The sequence below is a fragment of the Rhamphochromis longiceps genome, linkage group LG20 (genome assembly GCF_057381845.1).
Source record: "Rhamphochromis longiceps isolate RC_006_pf linkage group LG20, R_longiceps_female_GT1.1, whole genome shotgun sequence".
NCBI lineage: Eukaryota > Metazoa > Chordata > Actinopteri > Cichliformes > Cichlidae > Rhamphochromis > Rhamphochromis longiceps.
This window is the reverse complement of record NC_140576.1, coordinates 37,571,423-37,587,605: the sequence shown is the minus strand read 5'-3', so window position 1 is coordinate 37,587,605 and position 16,183 is coordinate 37,571,423. Positions and strand designations below refer to the sequence as shown.

Sequence of the window (16,183 nt, the reverse complement as noted above, 5' to 3'; positions counted from 1 at the left end):
GGTGACCCCTCGTCTGGGGATCCTCAGCCCTTCCCATGAGGGTGGCACGATGCCCCTCCGGTGGTCCTCCTTGGGCTCTCGCACTCTGGGGCCTCTGGATGTCTGGGGCCTGGATCTCCTCCATGCCTGCTTCATGCCCTGGGGGACAGGGCTATGGCGCCCTACATTCTCTTGCAGACCATTACATGGGGAAACCATTTGAATACAAGCGCTGATCCACACAGGTGTGCACACGGGTGTTCACTGCTCGTAGACTTAAATTACACCTTTCTTGGCTGCTACTTCAAAGCACATTGTGCGCTGATGGGCACGACAGTAGAAAACGTTAAAGGCAGGCTGTAAGCTCCCATCCAATCAGAAGGTACGGGGAATTCACTGTGCAGTATCACATATGAGGCTGTGGAGTTTGGGGGTTTCCCATGAAGAGGAAATCTAAATCAGCATTAAGGATTCAACAATGATAAGCAGACAGTAGCTTCAGTGTGAGGTTTTCATTAGTTAGCACTCCGTAAAGCATGAAGAACCACACACACGTGAAACGGATCAGCCACAGACTCCATGTGCTTAAAGCTCCTGCAGACGGCCCAACCTCACGGTAGCCTAACAGTGGTTGGTAAAGTAGTGACGGCAGCCTGGGCATCAATACGCCATCAAGCAGGTCGTTTTAAGCTCCGAGTTTGTAGGTGACGTGTTTGTGTTTTTTCTATTTATATCATTTTCATTTGACAGCTTTTCAGATTGCAGTGTCCTTCTCATTTCCTTTGTTGGTCTGCTCTTGTCCTGTAGTTCCTGTTTGTCCTGTTTTTTGATTCCCCTACTGCGAGTCCCGTTTTCACTTAAAGCACGAAGCTGTCCTCGCTCGTCTTCTCTGGGATCCTTCTTCCTGTTTTCACATTTCAAAACTTGACATCAGGCTTTCACACCTTCTTCTTTCTCCTTCCTGCATCATGTTGGCAGCAGGAGCTGACTGTTTGTTATTTAAGTCTATATTCACTCTGTAACAGATTACAAACAACGTCTAACTCAAATTTGGTTCCTTTTTAGTCTGGACTCGAGGTTAATTACCTTTATTTTACTGCGTCTCACCATCACTGTGTTTTAGAGCAGCTGTTTCATATGCACAGCGTTTCATGCACAAGAACTATTAGAATGAGATACATTAAGATTGACTGCCAGCTGTGTTATGCCAGTCTCTATTCTCTGACAAACAGAGAGGAACTGTTGGGGTGCCTGGGTCGTCGACCCAGAGTTCTGAGTGTTCATTATTAAATGACAAAGAAAGTCGCCTTGATGTGACTTTTGTTGTGATTTGGCGCTATGTAAATAAAATAGAATTGAATTATTATTGGACTTTGATTTTTGCTTTGTTTATCACTTCCAGTCGTTTGGTTTCTTTGTCACAGTTGTGTTTTCGGGTTCTGTTCTGTTGCTGTATCTCTGTGTCGGTCTACGTCTCTGTTCCCTCTGTTGCAGTGCCTGCCTGTGAGTCTGTGTTATGTTTCCTGTTTTACTTTGAAAGTCTGTGTCTCATGTTAATGTGTCTGGTTGTGCTTCCTTTGTCTCGTTAGGCCTGAGTTGCCCCAGCTGTTGTCCCTCCTGTTACCCTTTCCCTGATTGCTCCCTCTGTGTGTTTAAGCCCTGTGTTTCTCTGTGTCGCCATCTATCCTTATCTTGCTGTGTGTTCTGTTTGTGTAAGTTTACCTTGGAGTCTTAGTTTTGGTACCTTTTTGGAGTTCAGCATTAAAGCTGTATTTAAGTTCACCTTTTGTCTCCGAGTGTCTGCACACAGCCTTCAGGAGCAGCGGTGGAAGCGCAGGGTGACATGTTGTCTCCCCCACCATTTCTCTCTGGCAGTCTATTTTTAGGGAAGCAGTAACTGGGCTGCTGACAGCTCGCTCTGATTGGACAGAAGTGTCCCAGGGGTCGCAGGTATAAATTTACATAGTTCGATCTGAGTCTGTTTTAACCCTCACAGTCATTAAATCTGGGAGAGGACACGTTTGTGCTTTATTTCTGGAGGACGTGTTTTTGACTTACCTGAAGGACGAAACTCAAAATTTCAAATCAGTTAAAAACAACACCTGTGTTTATTAATAACTGTGCTCTGTAGAAAGTGTGGAAGTGTTTCTTAATCACCTCCCTTTTGTTTTGAGTCTGCGTACCTGCAGTATTCGATCGCCCTCTCTGATGCGTCCGTTCTTGGCTGCGATGCTGTTTGGATTAACCTCGCATGAAAGTGAGAAGTGATACATTACCTCATAAGTTAGGAAAGAGATGCATTAATAATAAATTAATAAATACATGAGTAAGTCACTATAGGCTGGCATAATTAATAGAAATTAGGAGAGGCTGGTTCTAAGAAGTAATGAATGAAGTCATTAAATGGATGCATTAAATGAGCGGTAACACTGTAGAACACCGTGAATAAGGCGCAGGTACCCTGTACTTGCAGGCAGCAAGTCAGGTTTTGGCAGGAAACAATAAAATAATTACGCTGTTAGACCACATGTACCCTGTGATTATGCACAGTTTTGTTTTTAGTTTTACAGGAAACAATAAAATAATAACAAAAAAATAAAATTTTAAGTACTGGGTCATTTCATGGTAAATTTCCAGAAAATCAAGCAATATTTCCCCATTTTATATCTCATGTACCCTGTAAAATCATAAGTACAGGATACTAGAACCTTAGTCACTGCATAACACAAAGCACACCATAGAAACTACAGGATACTTACAGTGTACTTGTTTTATTGTTTTCTGCAAAAGCCTGACTTGCTGCCCTCAAACTGCACATAAGTACAGGGTACTTGCGCCTTATTCAAGGGTTGTGTTATAAAGTGTTACCAAATGATGTACAGAAAAACTACTAGAGAGTGAGTTTAGAGAGTGAATTAGTAAATGCACTAATGACTTTCAAATAAAGGGCTAAAAGAAGATAGGTTCCTGTCTCCTGTTACCTCCCCAACATAAATGCCAAGATCCTCCTCATCATCCGTCCTGTAGCAGACCGTCAGACCCAGCTTCTCCAGCTGGCTGGACTTGTACAGCTCCACCTCCTGCAGGAAACACAGGTAACACTGTTAGATGCTTCCTGGTGAGCCTCGCAGCTCTTCACGTAGCTTTGTTTGTTTGTTGATTCTGCAAGTGTGAAGCAGCTATTATCATGAATATTATCTGAGTGGCTCCCGTCTCCTTTACAGCTCAGTGTAAAGCTGAAACGGTCCAACATGAAAAATCTCACTGTTCTTTGTATCTGAACATTTGAAAAACCGTTGAGGCTCTCAGTCCATCCACTCTAACAGAGACCCAAATGCTTTTCTAAAGTTACTGACCCATAACCTGACACTTCACACAGACCTGATCAGATAAAGTTTGTGTTGTCTTTTCTTTCACTGTATTTCATACGCTGACACACAGAACTTGCTAATAATTGATACGTGACAAATATGTTGAAGGGTGAGAGCATCCATGTTTGTGAGGGGAACAAGAGGGCAAATAAAAAGGTTAGGAGCGATAATGAGGTCAGAGAAATGGGATAAAAACGATTAAAATGTCTGATCGAACTGACTTTGAACAGAAACCTTATTGAAGGATAAAACTGAGCAGACAGAGCAAGTGAGCGCTCTTCAAAGACCACCGCAAACCATCAATAATAGGATGAGGTTTGTAAAGACCAGTTAAGACCATCATATATCCAGCAATCACCTCACTGGTTTTAGCTGGAGGGCATCAACAGAGGAAATGGACAGAGAGGAGAAGGTGATTTAGGAAGGAAATGAAGGATGAAATTCAAGGAAGGCAATTAAATCTGGAGATAAGGATGTAAGTAAGGGGGCACGCTATCTAATGATTGTAATTTGAAGAGAGGAAGTCTCTGATATACCAGCTGGAAAAGACGTTTCCACTTTGCTGACCTCTCTAATGACCAAACTGTCATTTGTCTGAGGAAACAGTCAAACCAGTGAAGCAGAAACAAAGAAAAGCGTCCATTCAGCCTAAAACAGCGGCTCATTAGATATTTATACACCAAAAATATGACGGATCTGACCTTTACTCACAAAATAAGTCATTTTGTTTCAGTCCCGCTCTCGATGGCCTGATTGTTGCTGCACAGGTATAAATGTCTGAATTCTTATATTTTTTACTTCAAGTGATTTTTTTCGTCTCTGACATCTTCCTCGTCTTTTTTCATGCTCCCTTTAAAAGAATGATCATTTCACTGATTCCACCATGAGAAAAGGACAATGCAAAAATACTAAATCTGATACTGATAAATATTATACACAAGTTAATTTCATAAATTAAAAACAGACTAGTATCAGAGTACTAATGAACTACACCGCAGTCATGTGAGGCTGAGGTCAGCAGGGAGGAGGCTCAAAGGCACACTGGACAGGGATGGGAGCAGCTCGGTGTCCCACCAGAACAGCTGGAGGCAACTGCTGAAACCCGTCCTGGATGAGCAACAGAAAATGTGGATCGATGGAAATGTCGCCCACAAAGGTGCATGCAGAGTGAGCGCAGTAGACAGTTTAGTTTGGACTCAAATAGAGAGTGTGCTACTTTAAGTCTTAATATGCATCAGTTGTGCAAAATTATCTCCAGACCAACGAACAAAGATTTGTCTCGGAGACGTAAACTACCGTCTCCTACGCTGCAGTCAAATTCATCCACTGTGTGGCTCATATGGATCAAATTAAAATGTGAACACAGCCAGGCCAACCAATGTGTTTCAGTCTTATTCTGGATATCCTTCACATGCAGTGAAACAGTGAATGGTATCTTCTGTCTTGCTTTCACAGGGGAGACACGTGATTGAAAATGCATGAAAATTGAGTCTTTGCTCTGAGCTGACATGATGAACCACAGCTGGGAGCCCTGCTTTATATTCCAGACGTATTCATCAGGATAAGTGACTTGCATGTGGCTTTGTGCATGTATTTTTCATGGAGTCACAAATTTGCCTCTGGGTATGTGGAGGTTCCTCTCAGGATGGGGCCCAGTGCTTGAAAAAGGTTGACAACCATTGTGTTAGTGAATGGGAAAAACTGCCGAAGGAATTTTTGGAGCATTTTCATTTTGTGTCATTTGGTTGTTGGAAATGCAGCTGACGCTTTCTCACCTCATATTCCAGGTCATCCTGCCTGTCCACCTCGTGGTTGGATACATCAAAGTAGTCATTGGGGTCGTTGTATTCAAACACACAGCTGGAGACAGAGAGGTGGGGGACAGAGGAACCGATCACCATCGTGTCCAGTGTTTGAGACATTTGTGGAATGTGTGGAAAGTTTTAAATCAATGTTGTTTTAGTGTGAAGAAATGACCACGAGTCAGAACGTACAACTCATTGATCTCGTACGGCACTGCCAGGTGAGGGAGGGGAGGTGATGGAGGAGGTGGTGGGGGAGAGGAGGAGCCTCCCTCACCATGGTGGTGGTGGTGACCTCTGCTTCTCCCCAGGGTCAGAGTGTTCTGGAAACTGATGTCAGTCTGCGTTGCATTGTCAACACAGTCAGGGATCGCCACCATGGCAACAGAAGAGACGGAGGAGCTGACCGTCCCGTTTCCGCACACCAACGTACCTGAGGAGGAGACGCAGGAGATTCAGGAGCACAGATGACGGAGCGGAGCCGAGTTTAAACTGAAACTCTTGGGACAAACTGAAATTTACACGTTATAATATTTTGTGATGATTTGAAGATGTCCCACATGGAACCACGTCCAAACAAACTGTATCCAAACAAGTAGTTATAATTTGGGGTGCTTATTGCTAACCCAGGCTTATCATGTACAGCAGAAAGATGTGAAAAGTGTAACTGACGTAGACGTGTTAAAAACTGCCCTTCCTCATTAGACTCTAATATGAGAATGATTGACTTTATAGCAGAAATAAATGTTAACTGGGCTACACACTCCTATCCTTTTGGTCACTTCTAGCTCCAACCTTTCATTTTGTCTTTGTCTTACTCTTCCAACTGTGAACCTGAGAATGTTTTCTAAGGAGCTTGGAAAGAAAAGCATCCGGACTTCTTTAAGTTGCTTGAAAACGTTTCACCTCTCATCCGAGAAGCTTCTTCAGTTCTAGGGTCAAACGGTGGAGAGTCCCAGGTTGGTGGTGCATGATCAGGTCAGCGAAATCAAAGGAGTAGCTTTGAGCTACAACCTTCAGAGGTGGCGTCTAACATGATGAAGAGTTCAGACGTCCTGCTATCACACAAAGTAGCAGTCCATCTGAAGCCAAACGCTGCCTTCACATTTCAGGCTTTGCTTTTTCTCAGATTTACTCAGCTGACCTTCAGAAGCTCTACAGAGAAATGGAAATCTCACCTTTGTGTAGAACACCATGAACCCAGACTCCCAGCATTTACAGACTATTTGCACCTGTGATCTGTTGCTCACCAACATTTTTGTCCACATCAGACCTGGACTGTCTTTTCTATCTGCTGGAGATTTGCTCACAAACACAAATCACCTCTCCGCCCTCAATAACAGCTGCATTACATTTATAAGTCTTTTATCCTGTCTTCCTTCTCTCACCCCTCCCGGTCACAAGGTTTTGAATCAAACCATGATACTGGCCTTCACTAAGTCCTGCTGTGGTGGCTGATTTAGAGCCTAATCGGGCTAACTGACTCATATGAAAGGACCAAGTGGCAGTAGATGCGTTCACTGGCTGTGGGACCTTTCGATCGCCTTGCTTTCACTTTGCAGTTGTCTGAAATGTTACCTACTGATGGAGGTCTTTTCTTTTTCCCCACCGTCATCATGTGTGGCTCACAGGTGACTGTATGTTTTTCATAGTAATATTGCACAATATTGCATACATGTGTTTTCATCAGCAACTGTTTGCTCGAGTAACTGAAGTGAGCAGACTTGAAAGGAGGCAGGTGACGTGAGTGATAGTGAAACAGAGGCACGGATATTAAAACGCTGCAGTTACATCAGAAAAGATGGCTGAACTGCAGCAATGACACGAATATTTGATGCTAAGAGCGAGAGAGATGAAAAGTTTAAAGAAATGAGGGAGAAAGACGAGACAGATAAAATATCACAAGCGGGAGCTGCAACATTAGCTTAAATGAGGCAGAACGAAAAGAAAAGGATGAAAAGATTAGCTGAGATGTAATGAGGCAAGAATATGGGAACGGTGAAAGAGAGATCATTAAGTGTGGTTTGGGCTAAAAGTGAGGAAGAGAAGTGAGGATGAGACGGGAAAAGAAAGGAAAAAGGATTTGTGTCTGACAGAAACACAAAACTTCAAAGACAGGAGGAAGCACCTGTGAAAGAAGCAGGTAAAAGCACTGACACGGTCTGTGCTTTTGCATGCGTCTAATATCTGATAAACTGTTTACCTTTCCTCCTGTGACTTTTGCACCCCAGCCCAGACTGGCTCAAAGGCTCCTGGGAGTTTTGTGATCGGTCTAGCGGCAGCTGAGAGGGTCTTCTTCCTCTGAGCTAAAGAAGAATGCAGGTTTATCCAGCTTCATTTATATGCAGACAATGAACGCATGAAGAATAAATTAAGTTCACAAGGAAAACAAAAATCAGAGACGGTGATGAAATGTATGCAGACACAATAATTTAGCATCATATCAGAGGCTGATGAAAAAGAACTCAAACAGCCTTTAGCCAAACTCATGGACATGGATTTGGATTAAAATCAATAAACAAAAACACATTTAAAACAAGGAGGAAAAAAGAAAAGAATAAATTCTACTTTATTTAATTCAATCAGGATCTTTTTATTCTTTGAGATGTGTTAAACTATTTTCTTGTATGAAGAATCAACATCTAATCTGATGCTTATCTTTGTTAAAAGCTCACTAATACTGGATGTGTTTAATGTTGTGGTGTTTTTCACTATGCTTCATATATATGTGTATATATAACCTCTGAGCACGGATCCATAGAGGCTGGGGTCTATCACACCAGGCAGGACCCCAGCCTGTGTAAAGATGCCCCAGAGACAATCCAGCACATAACAGCAGGGTGCAAGATGCTAGCAGGCAAGGCATACATGGAACGCCATAACCAAGTGGCCGGCATAGTGTACAGGAACATCTGTGCCGAGTATAACCTGGAAGTCCCGAGGTCAAAATGGGAGATGCCCCCAAGGGTGGTGGAGAATGACCGAGCTAAGATCCTGTGGGACTTCCAGATACAGACGGACAAAATGGTGGTGGCTAACCAACCGGACATAGTGGTGGTAGACAAACAGAAGAAGACGGCCGTAGTTGATGTAGCGGTTCGCAATGACAGCAACATCAGGAAGAAGGAACAAGCTGGAGAAATACCAAGGGCTCAGAGAAGAGCTCGAGAAAAATGTGGAAGGTAACGGTGGTCCCCGTGGTAATCGGAGCACTAGGTGCGGTGACTCCCAAGCTAGGCGAGTGGCTCCAGCAGATCCCGGGAACAACATCGGAGATCTCTGTCCAGAAGAGCGCAGTCCTGGGAACAGCTAAGATACTGCAGGACCTTCAAGCTCCCAGGCCTCTGGTAGAGGACCCGAGCTGTGAGTGGACGAGGTGGGAACTTTCTTGGTGGGTTCTGTTTAGAATGACTGCTGCTCGGTCACTTACTGAACTTTGAACCTCTCTGATCTTATTAAAGAGAAACGGTGACAGAGCCCAACAGAAAACTGAAGAAAACACTCTGCTTATTTATTCTTTAATAAAATATTCTAAGCCAAGTCTTTCCACCTGTCACTGTGTAATATTCTACTGAGGGCTTTTTATTTAAAATGTTGTTCCTGTGAGATTAAAGGTTTTGGAATCAGAGGTGGAAGCTGTATTGTAAGAGTAAAGGAAGGTGTTGAAACATGGAGGCAGTGAATACAGAAAGCTTAAAATGTAGATGTGGAAACATGAAAGAGAGCTTCTGGTTGCTCAGAGAGCTGGCGCACACTTATCAGACCTTCCTCCGATAAATCAGTTATTAAAAACTGTGTAGGCGGCAGAGTGGGAGGAAATATTCTCTATCTGTCATCAGCTTTATGGGAGTGGAACCGTATTAAAGATGACAGATAGAAGGCGGATGGAGGGAAGCGGGACAGCAGGCAAAGAGGAAGAGAAGTCAGACACGGAGGAGGATCACTGGAAGCTGACGGATGGCAGCAGTGAGATCTACCTTTACGTTTCCGTGTCTGTCCATCGGCCGCAGGGAGCTACTCCAGCCTTTCTGCTAAGAGAGAGAAAGACACAGACTGATGGTCAGTGAGGTCACAGAGACGCCCTGGAGTTTGTCCAGGAACAGAAAACGAGACAAAATTCCTTTTTTTTCTTTTCTTGTCTAACACATGGAGAGATTTAATGTTTCCGAAGGGTTTTCCACATTTTAGGTGTAACATTCCTCATTGGCTGCACTGTGTTTAAAAACCACTCAAATATTTCATTTTTCCACCTGTTATTTTATAAAGGCTATGAAATAAAAGGCGCACAAACACAATCAGGGTCTAATGTTTTTAACAATGAAATGACGTCTAAAAATAAAATAAACGTAAATAAATGTTTTTCTGTATTTTGTTACAAACTGGACGCACAGCTATGTTGTTGCTGATTTTATGCATTTGTAATAATGATGCGGTCAGTGTGTGTAGAAGTACTCTGTCTGACTGCTTGAAACACTTCTGCTTTTTGATCTGTGTGATGTCATCGTGAGGTGGTGTAAGAAGCTCCACCCACCTGCTGTTTGTGAGGAGCAGCCAAACAAAAGAAGAGAAGACGAGAGGCTGAACTGAGGGCTGCACTAAAGGAGCATTACATCCATCTATTCATTTTCTTCTGCTTATTCAATTCAGGGTCGTGTGGGGGCGGAGCCTGTCTGGGGCTGGGGGCACACCTTAGTCAGGTAGCGTCTCAGGGCTGACACAGAGCCACAGACAAACATTCACAGTCACATTTACTCCTGTAGAGAATCACCGTGTAACCTGACTGCATGTCTTTGGACTGTGGGAGCAAGTCGAAGTACCCGGAGCGCTATGATGTGCTGGAAATGAGTCGAATAGACGTCACTAAGATGATGGCAAACCACTGTTTTGCCTTTGTGCTCTGGCACTTTACAGATTTATAGCCATGTTCGACAGAATCTTTCTGACAAGCTGAGCTTAAAACAGGAGCTTCTGCTCCACTGAGGATCTTTGTGGATTTTTGGTGTCGCTGTTGGAGAGCTGTGATCAAACACTTCTCCCGGTTTTTGTTTTGGTCTGGATCAGAAAAGGAGGCGTCTCACAAACAGGACGTCGCTCCTGTCTGTGTTCAGCTTTTCTATCACAAATCAGTTTTCTCACCTTTCAACATCTCAAACTCAACATCTTCACCTGCACTAAACATTTTTTCTCCATCTGTGTATTTTTACTCAATTAATTGCAGTTTAATTACTTTTGGAATTATTCATAACTGGTATTTTTTCAAGTTATTGTTCGGGAACAACACGCAGTACTCCTATCCTGTACTCTGAGGGTAGCCTTCAGTCATTTTAAGCTATTCATGCAGTGTTAGGAAGACGCCACCCTCAACGTTACAAACTGAACCAAAAGGCTCAGATGACATCAGAAAAGCGCCTCTGCTGCCTCACAGCAGGACGGTCCTGGGTTTGAATCCACGGGCCGGCTGTGTGGGTTCTCTCTGGCTCACAGTACTCAGTCATGGGTGTGAGCATGAATGGTGCCCTCTCTGTGTTAGCCCTGGGAGGGGCTGGCGATCTGTTCACAGTGAACCATGAGCTTTACACTGAGTTCATTCATGAAGCATTTCTGCTTATTGATGCTGTTTTAAATAATTATCAGACAATTATCATCCATTTAGTGATCAGTCAGCAGCAGGAAGATGTGCAAACATGGCTGTTGTAGCATTTTGCACAAAAATATAAAATAGCAGAAAACCTGTTTTCATGTGATGTCACAAAGTGCAGCATCGTTCCTGTTAGCATTTTTAGCCCTGGTGAAAACATTACCACTAAGTAACCTCATGGTGGACATTATGATGGGACCTGCTCCACGTCCAGACTTCAGGTGTAGTGCCACATGTTACAGCACACAAACTGTCAAATGAAACCCACACAGTGTTTTGCACACTTAAGGCAGAACAGACGCCAATTTACAAGCTAGCCGCTCACCTCTAGTTGGCTCCCGCCTCAATCAACAGCTCGTGACAAGCATTTACGCAATGAGCTGCACACATTAGCATAAGTAATACAGCTGTAAGCAGAACAGAGGGTGTGCAGCCGTCACTCGGGGGGAGATATTAAAGGAAACACCTGCTTAGAAATGAACATGCAGGTAATTATTTATGAGAATGTTCAGTGTTTCTACAGGTATGTGCTGTAATAATTAATGCACTGTATCTATTAGCTGCTCAGGCGTGCTGGAGTCAACACTCATCAGATTAATGTGTGCAGACACACACTCATCAAACTAATGCCTGGAGACACACATGCAGGAAGCAACTAAACGTACAGCCTAACCTGCTACTTCCAGGTGAGACACACCAGCTCATGAACACATGCATGGACCCACACAGACACACAGACACACACTCCTCCTCCTCCCTGCCTTTGTTTCAGAGCTAATTGTTATGCATTACATGCCCTCTGCAGGTTGTCTGGCAGTGTGTGTGTGTGTGTGTGTGTGTGTGTGTGTGTGTGTGTGTGTGTGTGTGTGTGTGTGTGTGCGTGCGTGCGTGCGTGTGTGTGTGTGTGTGTGTGTGTGCGTGTGTGCGTGTGTCCGCGCACGCGCATCTGTACGTGTTTGTCAGTGAACATGAGGCTTGAGACGGTCAATATCCAGTCAATAATCACAATCATCTATCAGGCTCTCACTGTTATTGTGTGTTTCATCTCCCATTAAACACGCCTGCCTGGAATCTCTGCACTGACTAAAAACATTTCTGTGTGTGTGCGTGTGTGTGTGTGTGTGTGTGTGTGTGTGTGTGTGTGTGTGTGTGTGTGTGTGTGTGTGTGTGCATATGGGACACAAACATTTGCTCTTTAGTGTGTTGTACAAAGGCTATGAGCTCATGTTTAAGTGTCCTGTGTTTTAACGCTTGTTGGAAAATAACTGAGCGAGTTGGACTTTTTTGAAGAGCACCATTAAGTCCTTTTATATGACTCTGAATGTTTCACATTTAAATAAAGTAAAGAAGTTTTAAGGCAGAATGTTTCTAGTTAATTATTTCATGTTGCAGATTTAATATTTAAACAGTTGCTTTTTGGTTTTTAAGTTGAGCGACGTGCGCGTCTTAGCTGTCGCCTCTGATGGCACGGCTGGTGAGCACGCTGGCGTCACTGTGTTTGTTTGTGTGGATGTGGAACTTGACTCTGAGTGTGTGATTTTCTTGTCCATGATAATTATAGCACTCAAAACATTCCCCCCCCGCCGCGCTCCGGCTCATTACGGCGGCGTGCACGTGTGGCTACAGGATGATGACAATACTCGTCCCGACTGGGCTCTGCCACATTAGGCGGACAGAAATCACAGCTAAGTGGAGTGTGAAATTAATAATTGAATGAGAGAAAAGAGCTGACTGTTGCCTTTTGTTGGAAACAGCCCTTCTACTTTTCCCGTGAGAGAACCCCGACATCCGATGGAGCTTTCAGTTCAGCTGGATGAAACTCCATCAGAAGCCTGTTGTGTTTAAGATGGATTATTGATTGTATTCAACAAGTGGAAAGCATTCCTAAAATCATCCTTTTTAACCCTGTGGGGGAGACTCCTTTGCTGTTTGGCTCCTGACTTCTTCAGCCAATATTAACAAAGAACACATGATGTGTTCCTTTTTAATTAATAGGCGCAGCAGGTTCAGTTTGTCGAGAAAAACAAATGTGTTCTCCCATAAACAGAATCGGGTTTACAATCCTTCTGCTCACATAAAAGGCCCCATCTTATCTTAATGACGTGATAGTACCATAACACCAAATTAACAAAACCCCAACCCTAAATCCATCACAGGAAGCTCAGCATGAAGAGTGCAGTTTTAGGCATGTGAAGAACACAAACCTTTAAAAGGATGACTGGACTCTATTATTCCTGCACTTGGGCTCAACGTTTACCGGCTGACACAAACGGCCGTCACAGCCGAGTCTGACATGGGACTTGACGTGCAAACAGGCAGCAGAACTGATTAGAGCGAAAGTAGAGACGAGTAAAAGCTGCCACTGAAGCAGACGGTGCGCTGAGACTTTACAGGCCTGCTGGGCTTTTGAGTAAAATGACTGCCATCAGCTTTAAGCTGCTCTGATCGTCGTGGCACGTGGAGCCGCCGGTGACTCCTTTTATTGTTCTGCATTGTTGTTGCCGTGTTTTCAGTGTTTCCGTTTGCATCAGCAGCTCCTGGGGCTTCAACACGTTTCTTCTCTCTGCTCATTAACTATTTACTGATGCCATCAACACACACTTCCACCACATCTATCAGCACACACGCAGAACTAGTTCCACATGAACACATTTTCCTGTCATTTATCTTTTTCACCCACCCGGTCTCTATAGCGCATGAACACACAAACAGGCGAGAGAGATGTGTGAGGGATCCATTTTTCATTTCAGAGCACGCCGAGGGGAAAGCAGAGATACTATAATCATACCCGAGGGAGAGAGAGAGAGCAGCAGGAGGAGACGGGAGCGGTCAGAGAGGAAGAAAGAGGAGATGGAGGATGAAATCAGGACAAACTGCAAGAAAAATGAGGAGTAGAAAGAGAGAAAATGGGGGATGGGTGACAAAGAAGATGAAAAAAGGAGTGAATGGCACTCTGATTTCTCTTTCTCACCTCTTTCAGTTATCTGGACTTTCAGAGTCTAATAGCAGTCAAGCTTAGGTTTGAAGAATAGACCTGAAGATTAGTGGAAACTACAAAGAGGCCCTCAGTGGAGAACTGACTTCATTTAGAGGAGGGCTGCTGCGGCGGCATGCTCAGCCTCTGTGGTCAGTCTGCATCCACCTGTTTTTGGACAGGTCCCTAATTTCTACACATACATTTATGAGCAGAAAAAGCAAAAACATTCTTTTGAATGCTTCCATAAAACGACTGCGATTAAGAATCTCTTTGCACACATGGACACATGGACGGGTGACGCAACAACACTAACCAAACCTAACCAACACTAACCAAACCTAACCAACACTAACCAAACCTAACCAAGCAGGCTGTGAAAAGTCAGACACAAAGTTGAATCTGAACTTTGAGAATCGTTGCTCCGGCGTCCTCACACAGATTCAGCCCATTATTTTTGTTCAGCAAAGCAGAACAAGCACCATTAAAACGAGGTGATGGTAAACCAGTGAAGCTGCTAGCAGGGGGAGGATGGTACTAAGACTGGTGCTGCTGAAAATTAAGTGATATTAATGTTTTCTGACAGGTTGACATAAGAAAAGAGGCCTTTCTTACACCGATTTTCTTAATTATTTCAAACATTTTTAATATATTTTTACAGACTGACATCGAGCATCCAAACATGGTGACTGTAGGTCTGTGTCTCTATAGCAACCCCACATCTCAGCTTTATTATTATAAAATAAAAAGTAATTGAAACTTTTAAAAAGTCCTCCCAGCTCACACCTGTGACGATGATCCAGACTCAAAGCTTTAAAAATGAATCATAATCGCTGCAATCATTAAATAATCAATGAGCAAAATTAAGTGTGATTGAAACACAGCTAGCATCTGAAACTGGGCCAGGCTTCAGTGGACACCGTCCAGCTTGTTTTCAGTCATTATACTCAAATTACACTCAGTCGTGATTATTATGATCAACGTTTACATTTAAATCGAGCTGGGATTTCAGTAAACGTGACATTTTTTTCTTGGTTACTGCATTTTTTTATTTTTTTGAAGAACAGACATCTAAGAATTTAAAAACGTGCACATTTACACGTCCCGTCAAACAACGCAGACGCACTTTGTCCAACCTTTGTTCACACGAACACCTCAGCTCACATTCTCACAGCAAAATCACATCTGTTGTGTTCAACATTGAGTGGAGTCTCCACAGAGCTCCAACCCACTGAAAACCTCCAGCGTTTCCTTGAAACACTCTTAATTATGATTCATGATTCAAACATTTCCATTTTAGCTTCCAGGCATTTCACTGATGCTTCTGCCGGAGCAGCAATAATCCAACGTTCCTCCTACACAACATCTGTTCCTTGTTGTCGGCCTGACTGATGGAGCCTGTTTGTAACAGACGGGAGGAAACAACAAGTCTTTAAACAGCATCGAAACCAGCAGCTCCTCAACTCACAAAAGCATTTTAAGATCAGATAGCTTGATGGTTCGGTTTGCTAAGGTCAGCTTGGGCATCACATAAAAGCTCATATTCAGGCTATTCATAGACGTGGATATTGAAACGATCCAGCAAGAGCTTGGTTTTCATGGGCAGCTGTATGTCAGACTCGCTGCCCTTTGACTCTGTTCAAGCCATTTATGGACAGGGTTTCTAGAAATAGCCTAGATGTCAGATTTAACAGTCTCAGCATCTCATCACTGTTTCCTGTGGTCCTGTTGGCTTCATCTTCATTGAGCTGTGAAGGGTTTGCATCCCAGTGAAGTGAGTCGGGGGAGAATCAGCACCTCCAAGTCTGAGGCCGTGTTTCTCATCTTAAAAGCGCTGAGACGAGTTGAGCAGGGAAAGAGTGAAAGATGTGCTGCAGGTGCTGCTCTGGTCTGATGTGATGATGAGAAAACAGATTGTTTAAAAAGTGAATGTATGGATTTTAAAATGCACAAACATCAAAGTTACACAAATAATAAAATAAAGTAAAATAATAAACAAGGTGAATATTCAACAGTGAGTCATGAAAACTAAATGTGAACTGAAACATTATGAACCAAGAAAGTTTGGAGATAATTAGACTGATGCTGCTGTTTTGGCAGCATCAGTCTGCAATCTCACTATTATGTACAGAGACATAATAGTGAGACGGGGTTGTCCTGTGGAAGTGAAAGTCTATAAAAATGACAAAGCAAAATGCAAACTACTCTGCAGGGCTATGAAATCAGGTTAACAAACACAGAACAACAATTACTGAAACACATGAAGTCTACACAGTCCACACTGGCAGAGTACTAGCTGGAAGCTATTACAGCATTTTACTAGTAATTAAACCACCATCGTGGTGCAACTCCAGAGACACTCCGGGGCCTGATCAACCCTGGCAGGGCCTCCTTGGATGAGGGTGTCTAGCGATAACGG

At 43.5% G+C, this 16,183-nt stretch overlaps 1 protein-coding gene across 3 annotated transcripts in view; it reads right to left on the bottom strand.

Annotated features, from left to right (window-relative positions):
• The window catches only part of LOC146645901 (PDZ domain-containing protein 4-like), a 51,771-nt gene that overhangs the window by 13,756 nt on the left and 21,832 nt on the right, over positions 1-16,183 (bottom strand). For 2 of the 3 annotated variants that reach the window (XM_085393303.1, XM_085393305.1), the window contains exons 3-8: positions 9,130-9,183; positions 7,356-7,458; positions 5,345-5,585; positions 5,126-5,210; positions 2,961-3,059; positions 2,163-2,225 (exon numbers count right to left, since the gene is read on the bottom strand). In XM_085393303.1, coding sequence (XP_085249429.1) covers positions 2,163-2,225; positions 2,961-3,059; positions 5,126-5,210; positions 5,345-5,585; positions 7,356-7,458; positions 9,130-9,183 — 645 coding nt within the window. The remainder of the gene's footprint in view (positions 1-2,162; positions 2,226-2,960; positions 3,060-5,125; positions 5,211-5,344; positions 5,586-7,355; positions 7,459-9,129; positions 9,184-16,183) is intronic. The other variant, XM_085393304.1, reaches the window with a different exon arrangement.